This window comes from Leguminivora glycinivorella, chromosome 25 (assembly GCF_023078275.1).
Source record: "Leguminivora glycinivorella isolate SPB_JAAS2020 chromosome 25, LegGlyc_1.1, whole genome shotgun sequence".
Classification (NCBI taxonomy): domain Eukaryota; kingdom Metazoa; phylum Arthropoda; class Insecta; order Lepidoptera; family Tortricidae; genus Leguminivora; species Leguminivora glycinivorella.
In genome coordinates this window covers 6453915-6472439 of record NC_062995.1, presented here as the reverse complement: position 1 = coordinate 6472439, position 18525 = coordinate 6453915, and the positions used below count along the sequence as shown (strand labels likewise).

Sequence of the window (18525 nt, the reverse complement as noted above, 5' to 3'; positions counted from 1 at the left end):
ATTGGAAATACAAATCCGGAAGTACAATTAACTTTTGTAGTAATACAGTCTGACTAAAACGAGTAGCAATTAAAAAGTGGTAACATTGTAGTGCCATTCCCTTCAAATCAATACGTGTGAGAAAACGAGACGACACTACGATGTTGCCACTTTTTAATTTATACACTTTTTACTGTAATGCGGATGAAACTTCGATGCCATAATGGAATCACGAGCGAAGCAAGAGGGTCAAACTTTTTTCTGTATTTGAGGACTTATCGCCATATTTTACGTTTCGTCTATCTACCTTTAATTTTTACGACTGTAATCTTTGTAAATCTAGATCAAGGCTCTTTTTTTATGTAGTATTATTTATAATATTGTCATCACGGTGCGTCGGTTTGTCTATCCATACGACTGTGCGGTTTCTAAAAGAACCTACGCAACGGATATTGATGCGTTTTTTTTAAAAATAGATATAGTGATTGATGAGAAAGTTATAAATTTATAATAACGGTAGTCCGTACGAAATGGTACGAATCAGGGGCGGCTCACTTTTTGGAAATATACCAAAAAAGTATAATGTGTTTTTTCTGGTCACACTTGATTAATTTCAAAATTTCCCCAAACAGTTCGTGGGGGAAATCCCCAGGCTTCACCCACACCTCGGACACTGGTGGGATGCGCTTTCAGTGGGGAGCGGGAGTGGCTACACTGTACTATAGTACTCTTTATTATACTGTGCTTCAGCTATTAGTGACGATGTTGAGTTCGTCTAAGCTAAATTTTCACCGTTTTTCACAGAACCAAGTGATATCATTAAAATCACAAAAAAAATTAGCAAATCTTTGCAAATGCCGTGTAGGCGTGGAGACTTAGCGTAGTCCGACTAGAGTGGCTATCAAATTATTTATTTACTAGCTATTACCCGCGGCTTCGCCCGCGTAATAAAAGTATTCTTATTGAAACGTTTACAAAAAATAAGATTTTCATTTGGATCCGTAGGTTTCTTTGTAGGTACATCTGTCCGCGATTATTTCCATTGGGGGGTCATTGTAACTGATCTATTTGCTGTACGGTCAGCCAAGAACCTTACACTGCTTATTGGCTGACTGTAACATAACATAACATAACATAGCCTTTATTTCCATGACTTAAAATAAGTTTTAACAATCTGTAAATATTTCAATCTCAAAACGTGGTTAAGACATGGCCCCTGTTCGGGTATAGGCCTCCTCCAGCTGCCTCCAATCACTTCTTTTTTGTGCCTTTTCCATCCAGTCTGTCCCCGCTATGTTTTTGATTTCATTGACCCAACGATCTTTTGGTTTTCCTGATCTCCTTTTCCCGCTTGGACCCAACCATTTTGTGACACGTTTTGTCCATCTGTTATCTGTGACCCTGGCAAGATGTCCGGCCCATTTCCACTTTAGCCTTTGAGTGTGTTGTACTGCATCTATTATTTTTGTTTTCCTGCGTATGTCATCGCTTCTTTGTTTGTCTATAAGTTTTAGTCCTAGGATGCTTCGTTCCATAGCTCGCTGGCATGATCGTATTTTGTTTTTTATTCTATATGTAAATATCCAGGTCTGTGCACCATAAGATAGGCATGGCAGCAAGCAAGAATCAATTACTTTCTTTTTTAACTTAAGCGGTAGTTTTGATTTTAATATTTCTTTGAAACTCCAATATTTCTTCCAAGTAATGTTGACTCTGCGATCTACTTCGTCTTCGTGTCTTGTTCTGCTAAAAGATATTTGCTTGCCAAGATATATATAGCTATTAGGGTGGAGCGAAAAAACACTTTTCTGGAATTAGCAAACCTAATAGTTATCAATCAATGCCCCTTAGTCTATGAAGCCTTTGTGCAAATTTTCAGCTTTTTAAATCAACATCTTCTGCTTCCGCATTGGGGTTGAAATTTTGAAAATCTCATACAAACCTAAAAATTCAACTTTCACATAAAAAAAAAATTTCGGCAGTATTATGTTTAGTATATGTTATTGATACATATCATTATGAGAAACTACAAAAAGTTGCGAAAATAGCGTCAAGAATCGCCAAAGTTTGTCTAGTTTCAGTACATTCACCAAAATAGCCGCTAAAATACTGAAAATTGGCGATTTTTAACGCTATTTTCGCAATTTTTGGTAGTTTCTTGTAATAATATGTATCAATTATGTATACTGGACATAATACTGCCGAAAAACATTTTTTATCTAAAAGTTGAATTTTCAGGTTTGTATGAGATTTTCAAAATTTCAAACCTAATGCGGAGGCAGAAGATGTTGATTTAAAAAGCTGAAAATTTCCACTAAGGCTTCATAGACTAAGGGGTATTGATTGATAACTATTAGGTTTGCTAATTCCAGAAAAGTGTTTTTTCGCTCCACCCTAATAGCTATCTACATACTCTATCTGTGTCTTGTTTAAGATTATTGGATGTTTGTAGCTATTTGTAGCGACTTTTGTTTTCATAGTGTTAAGTTGTAATCCTATAGCTTGGCTAGCCTTATTCAGTTCTATAAGCATTGTTTCTAGTTGTTTTGATGTATTTGTGAATATTACAATATCATCTGCGAAGCGCAGGTTGCTCAGGAACTCTGTGCCAACCTGTATTCCTTTCCTTTCCCAGTTTAAGTTTTTCATAATATTTTGAAGTACAGCTATGAAAATTTTGGGTGACAGTGGGTCCCCTTGCTTTACGCCTCTACGAATTTTTATGATAGGTCCCAGCCTGTCTAATTTTATTCTACTTTTACTTTTCTTGTATATATCTTTAATTATATTTATATATATAGCTGGGACGCCTTGATGACTAAGTGCTTGCCAGATACTCTCGTGGGAAATCGAATCGAATGCCTTCGCGTAATCGATGAATGCGAGGTAAAGAGGTTGGTTATATTCTAGGTGCTTTTCTACTACTTGATCTAGTGTGTGAATATGGTCAGTAGTTGAAAATCCAGGGCGGAATCCGGCTTGTTCCACTGGTTGACTTGCCTCTATGATTTGCTCCATTCTTTTTTCGAGGCACATAGCAAATAATTTGTACATGGATGGTAATAGACTAATAGGCCTATAGTTATTAATATCCGAAGGATCTCCTTTTTGTATAGCAGGGTTATACGTGACTCTCCCCAGTTCTCCGGAATTTCTTGTTTCTCCAGTATTTTGTTAAATAGAGTTGTAATAGGACCTATAAGTATTTCTTTCCCAATTTTTAAGGCTTCGTTCGGAATATTATCTGGCCCAGGGCTTTTATCATTTTTTAGGTTTTCTATTCTTTTCATTATTTCTTTGGTATCAAAGGGGTTGAAAGGGGTATTTAGTTCTTCTGGTTCATATTTCTCGTATTCATTTTTTTCGCTGTTTTTGTCCTGGTAGAGGTTTCGATAAAAATCCGTCGCAATGTTTATAAGACTTTTTCTGCTCTGTAGTTTGTCTGTGGTGTTTTCTGTTTTTAGTGAAGGTATCCATTTTTTATCTGTATTCAATTTTTTGTAAGCTTTTTTCTGGCTTCCAGTGGTAATGAGGTTTTTCTCTATGATTTCCATTCTGTAGTTTTGGTAATCTTGTTTCAGCATTTTATTAGTAGTTTTGTAAAGATTCGAAAGTTCCTTTTTTTCCTCTTTAGTTTTGGATGGTTTTGATTGAAGGTTGATACGTCTTTCTAATTGTTGTTTTGTTTCGTCTGTTAATATATCTTTTTTAATTTTCTTTGAAGTGGCAGCTTCCAGACTTAATCTAATTATAGTCTCTATCTGCAGGCAGAGTGACTCTACATCTTCTTTATTTTCCCATTTTGTTTGCTTCGACTGTTCAAGTAAAGTACTGATATACAATAGTCTATTCTTGTGACATGATAAATCAGCTCTAGTTTCTTTGAAAGTTGCTCTTCCTTTTCTGAAATTTGATAGTTGTATTGTGCCTCTTAATAACTTATGGTCACTTGGGAATCTACTATTTTTTAAAACTTCCATATTTGTAAAAAATCTTGGATAGTTGCTCAAAATGTAGTCAATTTGATTTTTATGTTGTTTATCCGGTGTGGCCCATGTCCAAGAGTTTTTAATGTTTTTCTTGAATATTGTGTTTATTACTGTTAGTTTATTTATTACAGCATATTGTATTAGGTTTTCTCCCCTCTCGTTTCTTTTTCCATAGCAAAATGGTCCCATAATAGAGGTCTCTGTGGGTTTTCTTTGTCCAATTTTCGCATTGAAGTCCCCCATTAGAATAATTTTTCCGTTTGCAAGTTTTAAGGTCTCTTCAATTTGACTATAAAAAAGGTCTATTTCCTCTTTTGGTGATGTAGAAGTGGGGGCATAAACTTGTATTATAGATACCGTTGTGTCAAACTTCATGTTTAGAAGGCAAACTCTACCAGAGATACCTACATAGTTTTCTATGTTGCTTTTATATTCCTTTTTTATTAAAAAACCTACTCCTTGCTGCCCTTGGATTGTTCCCGTGTAGCAGAAAATATGGTCTTCATCCTCTATTGGCTGACTGTACCTTACACATATTACTATTGTTTTAAAAGAAATTCTTGCAATGATTGTAGAATTGTTACACAGCGACCACAGCGTAGGTAGTAGGTACGAATATGTATGTATTTTCCTATATAAATATTTATACTCGGGAAACTTCATACAACCCACATAGCCAGTATCTCGACGCTATGGTCGGTAGGGTAAAAAGTACTTCCTTGCATTATCGCTTACAATTTTTTCCATTTAGCTTATACTTATTGCAAACGTAAACTTATAAAAGGCAAGCAAACAACGATCTTCTTACAGCACATTGAATATAATAGTTATCACGGATGCAGGATACTTGCCGATGCCTACTTACTAATCCCTTCCCACTGAGCCACCTGCATTTTACACTGCCTAGATATCGATTGCCGACCGATTATTCCGACCCCAATCCCTATTCTTATCCCCGTCCCTATCTCTATCCTTGTCCTCGTCCCCGTCCCCGTCCCGTCCCTGTCCCCGTCCCTCCCCTATCCCTATCCCCGTCCCCGTCCCCTATTCCTATCCCTATCCCTGTCCCTGTCCCTGTCCCTGTCCCTGTCCCTGTCCCTGTCCCTGTCCCTGTCCCTGTCCCTGTCCCTGTCCCTGTCCCTGTTCTTGCCCCTGTCAAATTATCATGCTAGGAGGTGAAAATCCTTTCTTAGTGCTCCTCTTATGGCTATTTTGGATATTTTAACCCTATTGCACTACGACAGGGGACAAATTTCTTTTCCACCTCATTAGATTTTTAAATCGTTGTATTTATCGTAATCAGCGACCCGATAAACCATAAAAACGATACCCATATTGTGTTTTTGACTTTACCCCCTTTGCACCCCTTTAGGGGGCAAATTTTCAAAAAACCTGAAACATGTATTTAGTCATATGTCTTTAGGAATCCTCCTGTGAAGTTTCGTATAAAATAGTCAAACTAATCTTGTTTCCCCATACAAACTTTGAACCCCCATTTGAGTCCCTTAGGAGGCGAATTTTGAAAAATCCTTTCTTAGTGCTCCTCTACACTATATAAGGAACCTACGTGCCAAATTTGACATCTCTAGGACCAGCGGTTTCGGCTGTGCGTTGATATGTCAGTCAGTCAGTCAATATCTTCTTTTATATATATTTTTGATATTTAACCCCTGGTATGCGGCCTGTTAATTTTGGTCATTGAAATAGTGACCTTGACATTTAAAGCAATAGATTAAAATTCCCACGCACGGATCCGTGTCTAAGCATATGAGGGGTTAAACGCCATTGCACCACAACAGGGGAGAAGGTATTTCACTTTCGCCTCGTTAGATTTTAAAAACGTTGTATTTATCGTGATCAGCGACCCGATAAACCATAAAAACGATACCCATATTGATTTTTTGACTTTATCACCCCCTTTTCACCCTTTTAGGGGTTAAATTTTCAAAAAACCTGAGACACGTATTCAGTCATGTGTCTTAAGGAATCTTCCTGTGAAGTTTCGAATAAAATAGTCAAACTAATCTTGTTTCCCCATACAAACTTTAAACCCCCATTTGAGTCCCTTAGGAGGCGAATTTTGAAAAATCCTTTCTTAGTGCTCCTCTACACTATATAAGGAACCTATGTGCCAAATTTGACATCTCTAGGACCAGCGGTTTCGGCTGTGCGTTGATATGTCAGTCAGTCAGTCAATATCACAGAACTTAATTTAGATAGAAGAAACAAGTTCATATATTTGTATAGGGGCCGAGCGTGTCAAATTTTGTACTGAAGTTGATTCTTGCCTGTAATTTTAAATATGTCTCAGGCTCTTGATTGTTCGTAATTTTTGTGTTGTTGCAATTGAATATCACGGAACGAGGCATTTTTTATGTTTTGGTTGACTTCAACTTACAAAAATTGACGCCCGAAAGCTGCAAGCTGCGAGTAAAGACGGACAACTCAGTGAATTTCACTGAGTTCATTTGACACGCTAAGTAGATACGTTTGCTTGATCTATGGTATATATGACATCTGTGGTCAATATCTTCTTTTATATATATTTTTGATATTTAAACCCAATTGCACCACAACAGGGGAGAAGGTATTTCACTTCCGCCTCGTTAGATTTTAAAAACGTTGTATTTATCGTGATCAGCGACCCGATAAACCATAAAAACGATACCCATATTGATTTTTTGACTTTGTCACCCCCTTTTCACCCTTTTAGGGGTTAAATTTTCAAAAAACCTGAAACACGTATTTAGTCATATGTGTTAAGGAATCTTCCTGTGAAGTTTCGAATAAAATAGTCAAACTAATCTTGTTTCTCCATACAAACTTTGAACCCCCATTTGACCCCCTTAGGAGGTGAATTTTGGAAAATCCTTTCTTAGTGCTCCTCTACACTACATATGAAACCTACGTGCCAAATTTGAAATCTCTAGGACCAGCGGTTTCGGCTGTGCGTTGATATGTCAGTCAGTCAGCTTCTTCTTTTATATATTTAGATTTGAAATTGCGTCGATGATGAGAATCAAACAGAATGCATACCAAAAACGTTCATTTAAATAAAAAAAAGCTGTTTTTAAGAAAATCAAATTGTTTATTCTCACTTAATTCAGTAGGTACAGTTTTCGCATGGAATATAAGTTTTATCCCTTTTACATATTTAGACAATTACAAGAGAAAAAAAAAAAAACTATAAGCAATAATCTACATTTAGAACATGAAAAAAGTTGGTTTTTAGACAAATTGTATTATTGATCACCGCCGCGATAGTTACTCATGAAATAAAACTATATGTCATGAAATAAAATCCGTTTCCATAGTTTTATTTCACAAATTTTATTCCTAATTGTCGTCACTGTCGCTGGCATGTGAGTTAATTTTTGTTAACAACTGTCACTAGTTTTGGATCCCAATTTCTGAAAATGCTCAGTCACGAACTCACCTTCAAAATTAAGTGGCGACTGGTGTTATAATGCTATCCCGGTGAGATAGCACGGAATCTCCATTGGCATGAAAGAGATAGCAACCTGATTTCAGTCGCCACTTAATATTGCGGCGAGTTTACTAACATGTCCTGAGTCATATTTATCTTCTCCTATATCTCTCTCGACATAGCAAACTTGAAACTTCCACCTTCCATCCTCTGTACAAAAAACTGTGAAACAGAGCTCAACGAGGGTACGGTGTGCTGATGACAGGAGGACTTACGGAACGGACTTATTCCGTCTATTGTCCTTTGAGTCGTCGCACATAGGGGTATTTCACTAAAAACCTGCCCATTACTCGATACAAATAAGAAAAAATAAAAATAAATTAAAATAGCATATTTGGATTGACACAATGGAACTACTTATAAAAATGTATATAAATAATTTTGGCCAGCTTTTTTAGTCAAATACCCCTATGTGCGTCGGCAACCCGAACCCTCCTTGGAACTTGTGCACTCCTTTTTACTGTGTATTTAACACAGCAAAAGGGAATGTACAAGTTTCTAATGGGGTGGCAACGCGCATGTGACACTCTTTGAGTTGCGCAGGCGTCCATAGGTTACGGTGACCGCTTTCCATCAGGCGGGCCGTACGCTTGTTTGCCACCGACGTAGTATATAAAAAAAACTGCATAATAAAATTTACCAATTATATCCTCTCCTAACTGCAATCTAAACATTTTACACTCTGATATTCCTTCTTACATTCGAAAGTCAAATTCTTTTTTTTTTTTTAATTATAAATGAGCCTTCTCTTGGTCACAGACTAGCCAGAGGCAAAGACGTGGCCTACGATGGTGCGAGCTCGCCCAAAAGATGCCTGTCCACTCTTGATTTGAAGGTTGCCGGATTATATGAGCTCGGAAATAATTCCACTCCTTGGCAGTGCGCATAAGAAAAGAAGAAGCAAAGCGCTTCGTGCGAATTCGCGGAATATCTACCAAGTAAGGATGGAGACCGGCCGTGCGTCTAAGAGTCCGATGGTAGAATGGGGACGGTGGAATAAGCTCGTGTAGCTCTTGAGCACACTCCCCGAAGTGCAATCTTTATCATCTTCGTAGTTTTGTGCTTCTTCCCCGTAATATGTTACTGGCTATACTGGCTATACGATGTTTTTGTTGTTCTTCTCATTGTTGTTGTTACTCACTGCCTGTGTTTATTCTGTATTGTCTACCGTTGTAACCTTATTAAGAACCTAGAAAATTAAAAGATAACTTAATTTTAATGTGACTCTACACGTTTAGTTACAACTATTTAATGTTACGATCGCATTATTTTACCCTTTTCTCTGACTTCATATTTTTTCATAAAATGTCGCTCCCGATGTGACTATTAAAATATACGTGAACAAAACGTGAGAATTTAAAGTATTAGATACAACTAGATATTTAAAAAAAAGTAAAGCCATAGGTCGTAGGTTCGACTCCTGCCGGAGGTGTAAGTATTTCAATTTTTCCTTTAGTTTAAAAATATGTAGTAACGCTCGCAGACGTTTCTGCACTTTCTGCATGATAAAAAACAAAGACACAACTAGTTTAGATAAAAGCTACAGCACAAAGACATCATTTTGAAATTACAAATACTTATAAGGTACAGCGGGGCAAAGGTAACTGATCCATTTTTTCCATTATTACACTATTCAGTTGAATTCCACATGTATCCACTGAACACGCGTGCCGTATATAACCAGGGGACACTATTTAATAATGCAAACATTGAAAAACATGGAAAAAATTGGATCAGTTTAATTTGCCCCCCAGTCGAAATTGCCCCGCTGTAGCTTAGGTATTAACAATGAATTTACCGTCGTACGGTGTCTGAAGCCTTTAATATGTTCTTCTCTGTTGCGCACACCGCTGGGCACTTGACATTCACAAACCACACACCATACTTTGCCCAAGGTCATTTCATATGGATATTCAATGGCATCTCCAATTTTCTCTAAAGGCTTGAGATCAGCAATTTGGTTGCTTGTATTACTTTCATTGGTTTCAGTACTATTTTTTTCAACGGCTTTGGCTTTTGCTTTAATATTAATATCACGAGTGTTAGTGTGTATCCATTCGTACAAGTCGTGGCCAGTAGACTCTAAATGTGTTACAACATCTACGTTTTCAATTTCCTTGTTGCAAATAATACAATGGCTGTAAGAGTCGTTAACCTGGAAAATACAAGCGCCGTGTCATTAAATTTCCACTAATAAATCACAAATGACTAGTAATATAAGTTTAAGAAACCTAAATATAAACTAAATCCGCTTAGCGAAAATATCTAATTAATACTGAATAAGGTACAGCGGGGCAAATCTCAACTGGGGGGCAATTGTTTAAATTTTTTCCATTATTACACTTTGATGTTGAGTTCTACATGTATCCACTGAACACGCCTACCATATATAACCGGTGGACACTCTATTTAATAATGCAAACATTGTAAAAAAAACATGGGAAAAATGGAGCAGTTACATTTGCCCCCCAGTTGAGATTTGCCCTGCTGTACCTTATTCAGAATTAATTATGATACACATATTATTACACTAGCTTTTACCCGCGGCTTCGCCCGCGTAATAAAAGTATTCATTAAGATTTTCATTTGGATCCGTAGGTTTCTCTGTAGGTATATTTATCTGCGATTATTTCGATTGCACATAGTACTTTTGCTTGCAATGATTGTAGAAATATTACACATCAACCACAGCGTAGGTAATTCTATATACGCTGGGGAAACCTTTATAAACATACCACATAGCCCGTATTTCGACACTATGATCGGTGGGTAAAAAGTACTTTTTTCTATTATCCCTTACAATTTTTTACATTTTGCTTATACTTATCGCAAACGTAATCTTCAAGCAAGCAAACAACGATCGTCTTAGAGCACATTGATTGTAAGAGACCGCCGACCGATTATCCGTATCCCTCTAACGATACCCATATTATCCGTATCCGTATCCGCATCCGTATCCGTATCCGTATCCCTATCGCTATCTCTATCGCTAACGCTATCGCTAACGCTATCGCTAACGCTATCGCTAACGCTATCGCTAACGCTATCGCTAACGCTATCGCTAACGCTATCGCTAACGCTATCGCTAACGCTATCGCTAACGCTATCGCTAACGCTATCGCTAACGCTATCGCTAACGCTATCGCTAACGCTATCGCTAACGCTATCGCTAACGATATCTCTATCGCTATCGCTATCGCTAGCCCTATCGCTGTCCCTATCGCTATCGCTATCCCTATCGCTATCCCTATCGCTTTCCCTATCGCTATCCCTATCGCTATCCCTATCCCTATCCCTTATCAAGATAACACTTTAAGTTCTCGCGCTTTGTACACATATTTAAAGTCACATACAGGTCGAACGCGATTAATTAACATTATTTTTACCTTTTTTTCCCAACGTTTCGGCCAGGTTGCACTGGCCCTAGTCGCGGAAGACTGACGTCCCAGCAAAATGTCACCGGAGATGTAAACAACACAAAACTACCCGATATTAATTTATATAAATGTTCGGGGTAGACAAATAAATATAATCTACCCGCTTTTAGTTAATGTTTATTTCCCACCGCACGACACACAAAAAAAAAGAAAAAAGGTAAAAATAATGTTATTTAATCGCGTTCGACCTTATCAAGATGTTTAATGATTTCTTATCAAGTGCTAAAATATAAAGTTTCATGGTTTTATCTTTTAAAATTAAAAATCCCATACAAACTTTCAACCTCTTTTTCAACCCCTTCATCCCGTTTTTTCGAAATAAAAAGTAGCCTATGTTCTGTCTCAGGGTCTAAAGATTGTCTGTTCCAAATTTCATCAAAATCGGTTGCGTGGTTTAAGCGGGAAAGCGTAACAGACAGACAGACAGAGTTACTTTCGCATTTATAATATTAGTATGGATAGTATGGATAACAGAAATAAATTATACATAAACGATAACAGAAACTATTACACTTTTCCAGGTTGTAAATGATTTTAAGGGGTTAATTAAATGGTTAGCTACCTCTCTAATATAATTGCCATCACTTCCAAAATTCATGATTCTGGATAAGTGTTCAAAATCATATTTATGACGTTCTGCTTCCTCGTAACCTAAAACGCAATCACAAACTAGGCATTCTATATTATTACTTAATAATTTTCTTTTATAACTGTGAAATTTGTCACTGTCAAGGTTTGTTAATTTATATTCATTTAAATGAATATTTATTTTAATTGTTTCTTGATACTCAAATTCCACATCCTCATCAAGGAATTGTTGCAGTTCTTCTTGACAAAGTTCGATGTGGCTCACATTAGTGGCTTTATCTATCATGATTTTATCTGTGACATACTCATTGGATGTATTAGAGTTCATGGACGTCGGTTCAATGTCGTGTTCAGTTCCATTAATGCTAAGTTCTTCATCTTCATTACATTCATTAGTCATATCAGTGGCTTCACTATTTTCCTCTATTTGGTCTTCTTCATCTGTTACTTCAGCTATTGCTTCTATTGTATGATTGTTACATTCAGCAACCATATCACTGTTTCTGTTATCTTCGTCGGTTGTTTTAAAACTACGTTCGTTTGTACCACTATTATTATCTTTCAATATCGCTTCATCATAATTATCATCTTGAACATGTTTAAGCTCATTAATGTTACTATTAACATTATCTTCACATGTTTTATTATTAAATATCGCTTCATCGTGATCTTGAACATATGCATTCATCAGATCACATAACAGTTTATCAAGCAGCGCAGCAGCGCGATGTTCCTTTGTCTTTTCATGGCCTTCGTCCACTATTATGGAGCAGTTTGAACAAAAGCGTCCAGCTGGTTTGACGGTCGAAGGGGGCAAAGCAGATATGAACGCGCGCATTCGCTCCGCCGCTACACTCGCTATGCGAACGTTCGCTTGGTGTTTGGCGCTCGCGGCGTGCTCGTAAGCGAATGCTACTGGCACTTCGATGGCACATATGTGACATGTGTATTGTTTGGCGGGATCCGGTACTGAAAGCACAGAAAGAAATTATATTAGTGATTTCGAAATTGAATTTGAAATACTATGGGACATTATTCACTGCTGTAAAATTCATAATTTTAAAAACATTTATTTGGCAAATACCACAGAGGCACTTTTACATATCAACATTTAAAATTACAATAAATAACTTCAGAAATTATCTAAATGTCACACTGTATAATATGTGTCTCTTAACTTCTTAACTGGGTAAATCCATTCTGCTATAACGTCACTACTCCTTTAAAAACTTGTATCTTTGTCTGTCAATGAAAAGAAAATTCTAGTAAGTATGTATGGAATACATATAGACTTACTGCGTTTTAACTTTAGTGAAGCAGCATGAGATACGAGATTTTTTCAAAGTAGTGACGATAAGGTTGATTATCTTTCAGGTTATATTATATTTTTTATATATTCAACCTTAAAGCAGAATGGATTTACCCAGGTTTGAAGTTAAGCGACACATATACTTAATTTAATTATCCTTAGAGCTGTGTATGGTCTCCAAGAGTGAAAATCCTGTAGTTTATTCTCATCAAATACATAGATGATAAAAATCTCAACTATACAAGTATGCAGGCAACCATTTTTAATTTACAATTATTAGTATTCAACCAATTATTAGTAGTCAACCAATTGGAACCCTAGGCCACTCTACAACCATGTCAAAATGACAAGCAGTAAGAGATTACTTACAATCTGATTTATAACGTCACTATGACATAGTTCTACAGTGGCCTAGGTTCCAATTGGTTGACTGTACCTACCTGACTTCATAACTTGGAACTCGTAGTGCTCTTGCTTCAAGAAGTTGTTGTTAGAGTGTGTGGATATATTCAACAACGCTAGATCCACGTCATCCAGACTTATAGAGTATGTTGTCATCCTATAATATAAATAAATAAAACAATATTACATCATCTCCGTCATCATCATCATCTGTGAACGGGAGCCTCGGGGTCCGAAAAATATTATGTATAATGAGGAATAAAATAAACTTATATTTATACACAAAGCTCTTAGTTTTAGTCTCTGTCTCTCTCTATAGGTCTTAGATTCAGTCTTGACTCAATGGTACATATAATCTAAATAAGTATTTTAAACTAACTAAGCAATAGTCATATTTCAAATAATATAAATTATGAGTTGTAAATATTTATTTATGTAGTGGTAGATGCAGGTGCATACCTGCATTAAATAAATATCTACATATTTGGCCACTCTGGTTGCCATTTATTCCGTATTTTTCGGCCACGGTCGCAGTCCAGTAAAGACGTGTTGCAAGTTAATTTAAAAAATATTAAATGCCCTGTTTACTTATAATCAACACTATCTAACAGTACGGACGTACTAAAATTAAGTGACGAGAAGTGCAGCAATTGCTACCTATTGCAACTGAGCGAGTTTTCGAACGTTATCGGGATCGCTCAGGGCACCCCACGAGAAAGCGAGACAGAAGGTTCGTTATCTTTCATACCGTTTCCACTTAGCGTACCAAACAGGTAAACAGCGCCAAGGAGACATAATGAGTGTAACTATGCGCTCGCCAAATGGATACGGCATTAGCAGTGAATTGGGTGGGTCTCAGCCAAATTTATCTACCGGCAGCAGCACTGATTTCGAGCGTCACATGGTAACGCTTCGTTAGAAAAGAAAACTATCCGATGGCGATAGCCATGTTTTATCGGACTTAGCTGAATTAAAAGGCCAAATGACGGAGATGATATCCCTTATAAAAACAAACGCACAAACCCAGAAGGAAAACATAACAAAGCTTTGTGCAGATGTTAATACTATTAAAAATGAAATTAGCAATATCTCAACCCGCATCGATGCCATCACCACCGAGCAAGATAAATTAAAGACAGAAGTGTCAAACCTCACAACCTCTGTCAATATGGCCAACAACAAGGTACAGCTTCTTGAAACAAACTTGAACACATTTAAGTCGTCTATTGAGCAGGCAGCTGGAGGCATGACACCCGTATGATGACGTCATCTCTGAATGCCAACAACGTGCTCTGCGTAGCAAAAATATAATAATAGTCGGTGTTGAAGAAATAGACCCCAGTATCGATGACAAGGCCGCCCAAGAACGACAAGGAGTCATCAAAGTAATCCGGGAAATATCCACCAACTGTCCTGAACCTCAACAAATCTTTCTAGTCGGCAAGTATACTCAAAATAAAAACCGACCAATAAAGGTCTGCTTCTTATCTGAGGAACCAGTAAAGCACATTCTTAGAAACAGAAACAAGACTAAAAACGTAAAAATATATTCTGATCAAACACCTTACCAAAGAGAAACTTGGAAGAACGTTAAACAAGAGCTAGACTTAAGAACTTCGAACGGAGAGAAAAATTTGCGTATCAAATATGTAAAAGGAACGCCAACGATTGTTCAACTGGAGCCAAAAAACTAAATGCGGAAAATACCAAATACAAAGAATGAAGATACGAAATGCGGATAACTTAACACTGCAGATACCACAGAAGAGTTACGGAAGAAATAGCATCATCTATGAAGTTCGCCCAAGAAATAACAAATTGCCGAGAGACATTAAGGAGTCTAAGTCTATAATAAGTTTCATAAAAGACCTTAAATTCCATATGATCAATAATTTACGTCTAAAATAATAATATAAAATTAATTGTTATATTAAGTATAATAATTAATTAATTACCTAATAGTAATTTACAATTTAAAATAATTAAACTTTTCAATATTAATTAATAAAAATACTTATATAATAAATAATTATGTAAAATATAAAAAAAAAAACTAAAATTCTTATAATATAAAGAGGTAGGCAGAGCACATTTCTTATAATAACTTTTATAATCTAGTTCATATTAACACTTTCGCTACCAAGAACCCGACTGTCGGGCACACCGCTCGTAGAAGCGTAGCCGATTACATGGGTTTCCCCGTATGTAGCGAAAATGTCGTAGCGCCGCGTAGAGCCCGGTTTCGAAAGTGTTAAACAAATAAGTTAAAACAAAAATCATGTTAATAATATAAATAAATCAATATACTAAACATATAATAAATTAAATGACTACAAGTAAAACTATCTAAATAACCAACAAATAACAACATCTGTAGTGTGCACACTTGCACTGTTATGCCGCATCCACTAGCATCGCAGTCATTATACCTCCTTAACACTCATATTCTTACTTGTTTATTATCTACGCTGCGACGCATCTGAACCGCCGTTAATAACTAATGATTTCTACCCACTTTTTTCTGCCATGTATGCATAATTGTAAATAGTACTTAAAATAATTAATTTGCAAACCCTTATAAAACTAAATATTTATGTAGTGAACTGCACGTTAGCCATAAGATATTATTTGTAATGTAATTGAATCTCATGTAAGCGAATTTTGTAAATTCTTTATGAGATAATAAATGTCTTAAATGTCTTAAACCAGATTTATAGCTGTCTTTGCTGGTTCGATAAAAGGAATAGGCTGAATTTATTTAATTAATTAATCATAAGATGTATTAATGCAACGTCATTAATCACTATTTAAACTAAGCGAAAAACAATCTTAGTGATGTTTTAACTAATACAATAATTTTTACTTTTCACCTTTAAATACACCGTATGAGGTTTACGAAAGAAACTGTTGTCGTTTAAGTTCTGCTCTCTTCATCCAACAGAAATAAAAGTAAGTAGACGTATTTCTTCTTATCTCAATTACATACGCTATCACAGTATTTACATCAGTAATAAGAAAGTTAGAAACTGCATCGAAAGCACTATGCGACCGGTAACTTTAAGAATGTGACATGACATTTGCGATAAGAAACGTCAAACTTGACATTTGCCAGTGTGACTAGCCTCCATTTTCAAAATCTACCCAATGGCCTGCAATGGCCTATACAAACACAAACGTCACGATAGTTTTGTAACTGCATTTAATTGATTGATTGTTAGGTTGCTCTTATTATAGACAATTATGGCTCTTATTGTGCTAAAAACGCCCGCATCGCACCAAGGTAAGTGGGAGCGAGAAAGAGTTTTTTTTTTGTCGCTCTCACTTACGTGAACAATTCCAAGTTCGCGGTGAGGTGCGGCCGTTTGTTACATAAACTCTGTCAAACAAGTCTGTCAGTAAATAAGAACAAAAAACCGGCCAAGAGCGTGTCGGGCCACGCTCAGTGTAGGGTTCCGTAGTTTTCCGTATTTTTCTCAAAAACTACTGAACCTATCAAGTTCAAAACAATTTTCCTAGAAAGTTTTTATAAAGATCTACTATTGTGATTTTTTTCATATTTTTTGAACATAGGGTTCAAAAGTTAGAGGGGGGGGACGCACTTTTTTTTCTTTTAGAAGCGATTATTTCCGAAAATATTAATATTATCAAAAAACGATCTTAGTAAACCCTTCTTCATTTTTTAAAACCTATCCAACAATATATCACACGTTGGGGTTGGAATGAAAAAAAATATCCGCCCCCACTTTACATGTAGGGGGGGTACCCTAATAAAACATTTTTTTCCATTTTTTATTTTTGCACTTTGTTGGCGTGATTGATATACATATTGGTACCAAATTTCAGCTTTCTAGTGCTTACGGTTACTGAGATTATCCGCGGACGGACGGACGGACGGACGGACGGACGGACAGACAGACATGGCGAAACTATAAGGGTTCCTAGTTGACTACGGAACCCTAAAAACTATATGCATCCTTTTCTTTAGGGTGCTAGAGAAAAGGATACCTATAGTTTTCCTTTTTTGTTTTATATTTAGCATTTTTTTTAAGTCGTAGGTCATTCGTTGTATCGTTTATAGAAGCCTTAACAGTTATAAAGGGCCTTGAGTCGATGATGATGATTCTTGCATGAATTGCAACGCTCGTTCGCCTGGTGTTTCAGATCCGATGTCTGTATTCCCAATTACGTATATTATTCACGTTACATACTACATACGAAAATCTTGGGTGTTCAGGATGATTTATTAATTTCTGAGAATAGTTTTTTTTAAAGAATATACTTTAAACAAAGACAGTTGGGGATTACATACAACAATGGGTATGTAATGCCCAAATTGAAAAAAGTATTAAGGCGCATTATTTTCTGAGAAACTAAAAATAAATAATAAAAAAAACAAGTACATAGGATTATAGAATATATTTCACTTTATTATAAAAAGAAATAGTCTTGTAGTATCAGTAAAAAAAAATGATAAAATAAACTAAAATGAATCAATTACAAATAAAACAATAATAGTCAATTTACCAACAGTCAGTTACCAGATTGTGGTCTTTTTAAAAAGGAGATTAGAGTAACATGGTATTTTAACTTAACCTTGGCCTTCATTTAATTAATAAATATACATTGAGAAATTAGTACCTTCGAAATAAAAATGTAATTGAGAAGGAGGTTGAATCTAGGTGTGTAGATAGGTACATATTTATCTAGCTGACCATAGAGTACAAACACATACTATATTAAATTAATTTTGTTAAATTCAAGGGCAGGTTTTTTAGACCAAAAACTTAAATTATTTAAGAAACTAGAGTGGTTCTTTTACACTTATTTATTCATTTTGATACACCGATTAGCTTCTGTTGATGAGCCTAACGTTTTGTCGAATTTAACGGAAATAAAAAGTACGATTTTTTTCATATCTGCAATTTTATATGTTTTAAGAGTTTTTATTTGGATAGATTCGTATTCAATTTCATGCTAGTTTATTGCTAAATTATTCCATAAATTTTTCAGTTTATTCATAAAAGTCATCATCCTCCTTGCGTTATCCCGGCATTTGCCACGGCTCATGGGAGCCTGGGGTCCGCTTTTGACAACTAATCCCAAGATTTGGCGTAGGCACCAGTTTTTACGAATGCGACTGCCGTCTGACCTTCCAACCCGAAGGGTAACTAGGCCTTATTGGGATTAGTCCGGTTTTCTCACGATGTTTTCCTTCACCGAAAAGCGACTGGCAAATGACATTTCGCACATAAGTTCCGAAAAACTCATTGATACGAACCGGGGTTAAACCCGCGACCTCCGGATTATCCATTAAAATATCACCTACAAATTATT

General features: G+C 36.2%; 2 protein-coding genes across 2 annotated transcripts in view; one reads left to right on the top strand and one right to left on the bottom strand.

Moving 5' to 3' along the window:
• The window catches only part of LOC125239184 (cytoplasmic FMR1-interacting protein), a 138529-nt gene that overhangs the window by 43899 nt on the left and 76105 nt on the right, over window positions 1–18525 (top strand). The window lies entirely within an intron of this gene.
• Window positions 8374–16222, bottom strand: LOC125239180. The gene is made up of 5 exons (XM_048146693.1): window positions 16062–16222; window positions 13230–13348; window positions 11455–12449; window positions 9254–9610; window positions 8374–8644 (listed from the first exon to the last, which is right to left on the bottom strand). Exons 2-5 carry the CDS (start codon window positions 13345–13347, stop codon window positions 8606–8608), a joined length of 1509 nt encoding a protein of 502 aa, XP_048002650.1. The 5' UTR covers window position 13348; window positions 16062–16222; the 3' UTR covers window positions 8374–8605.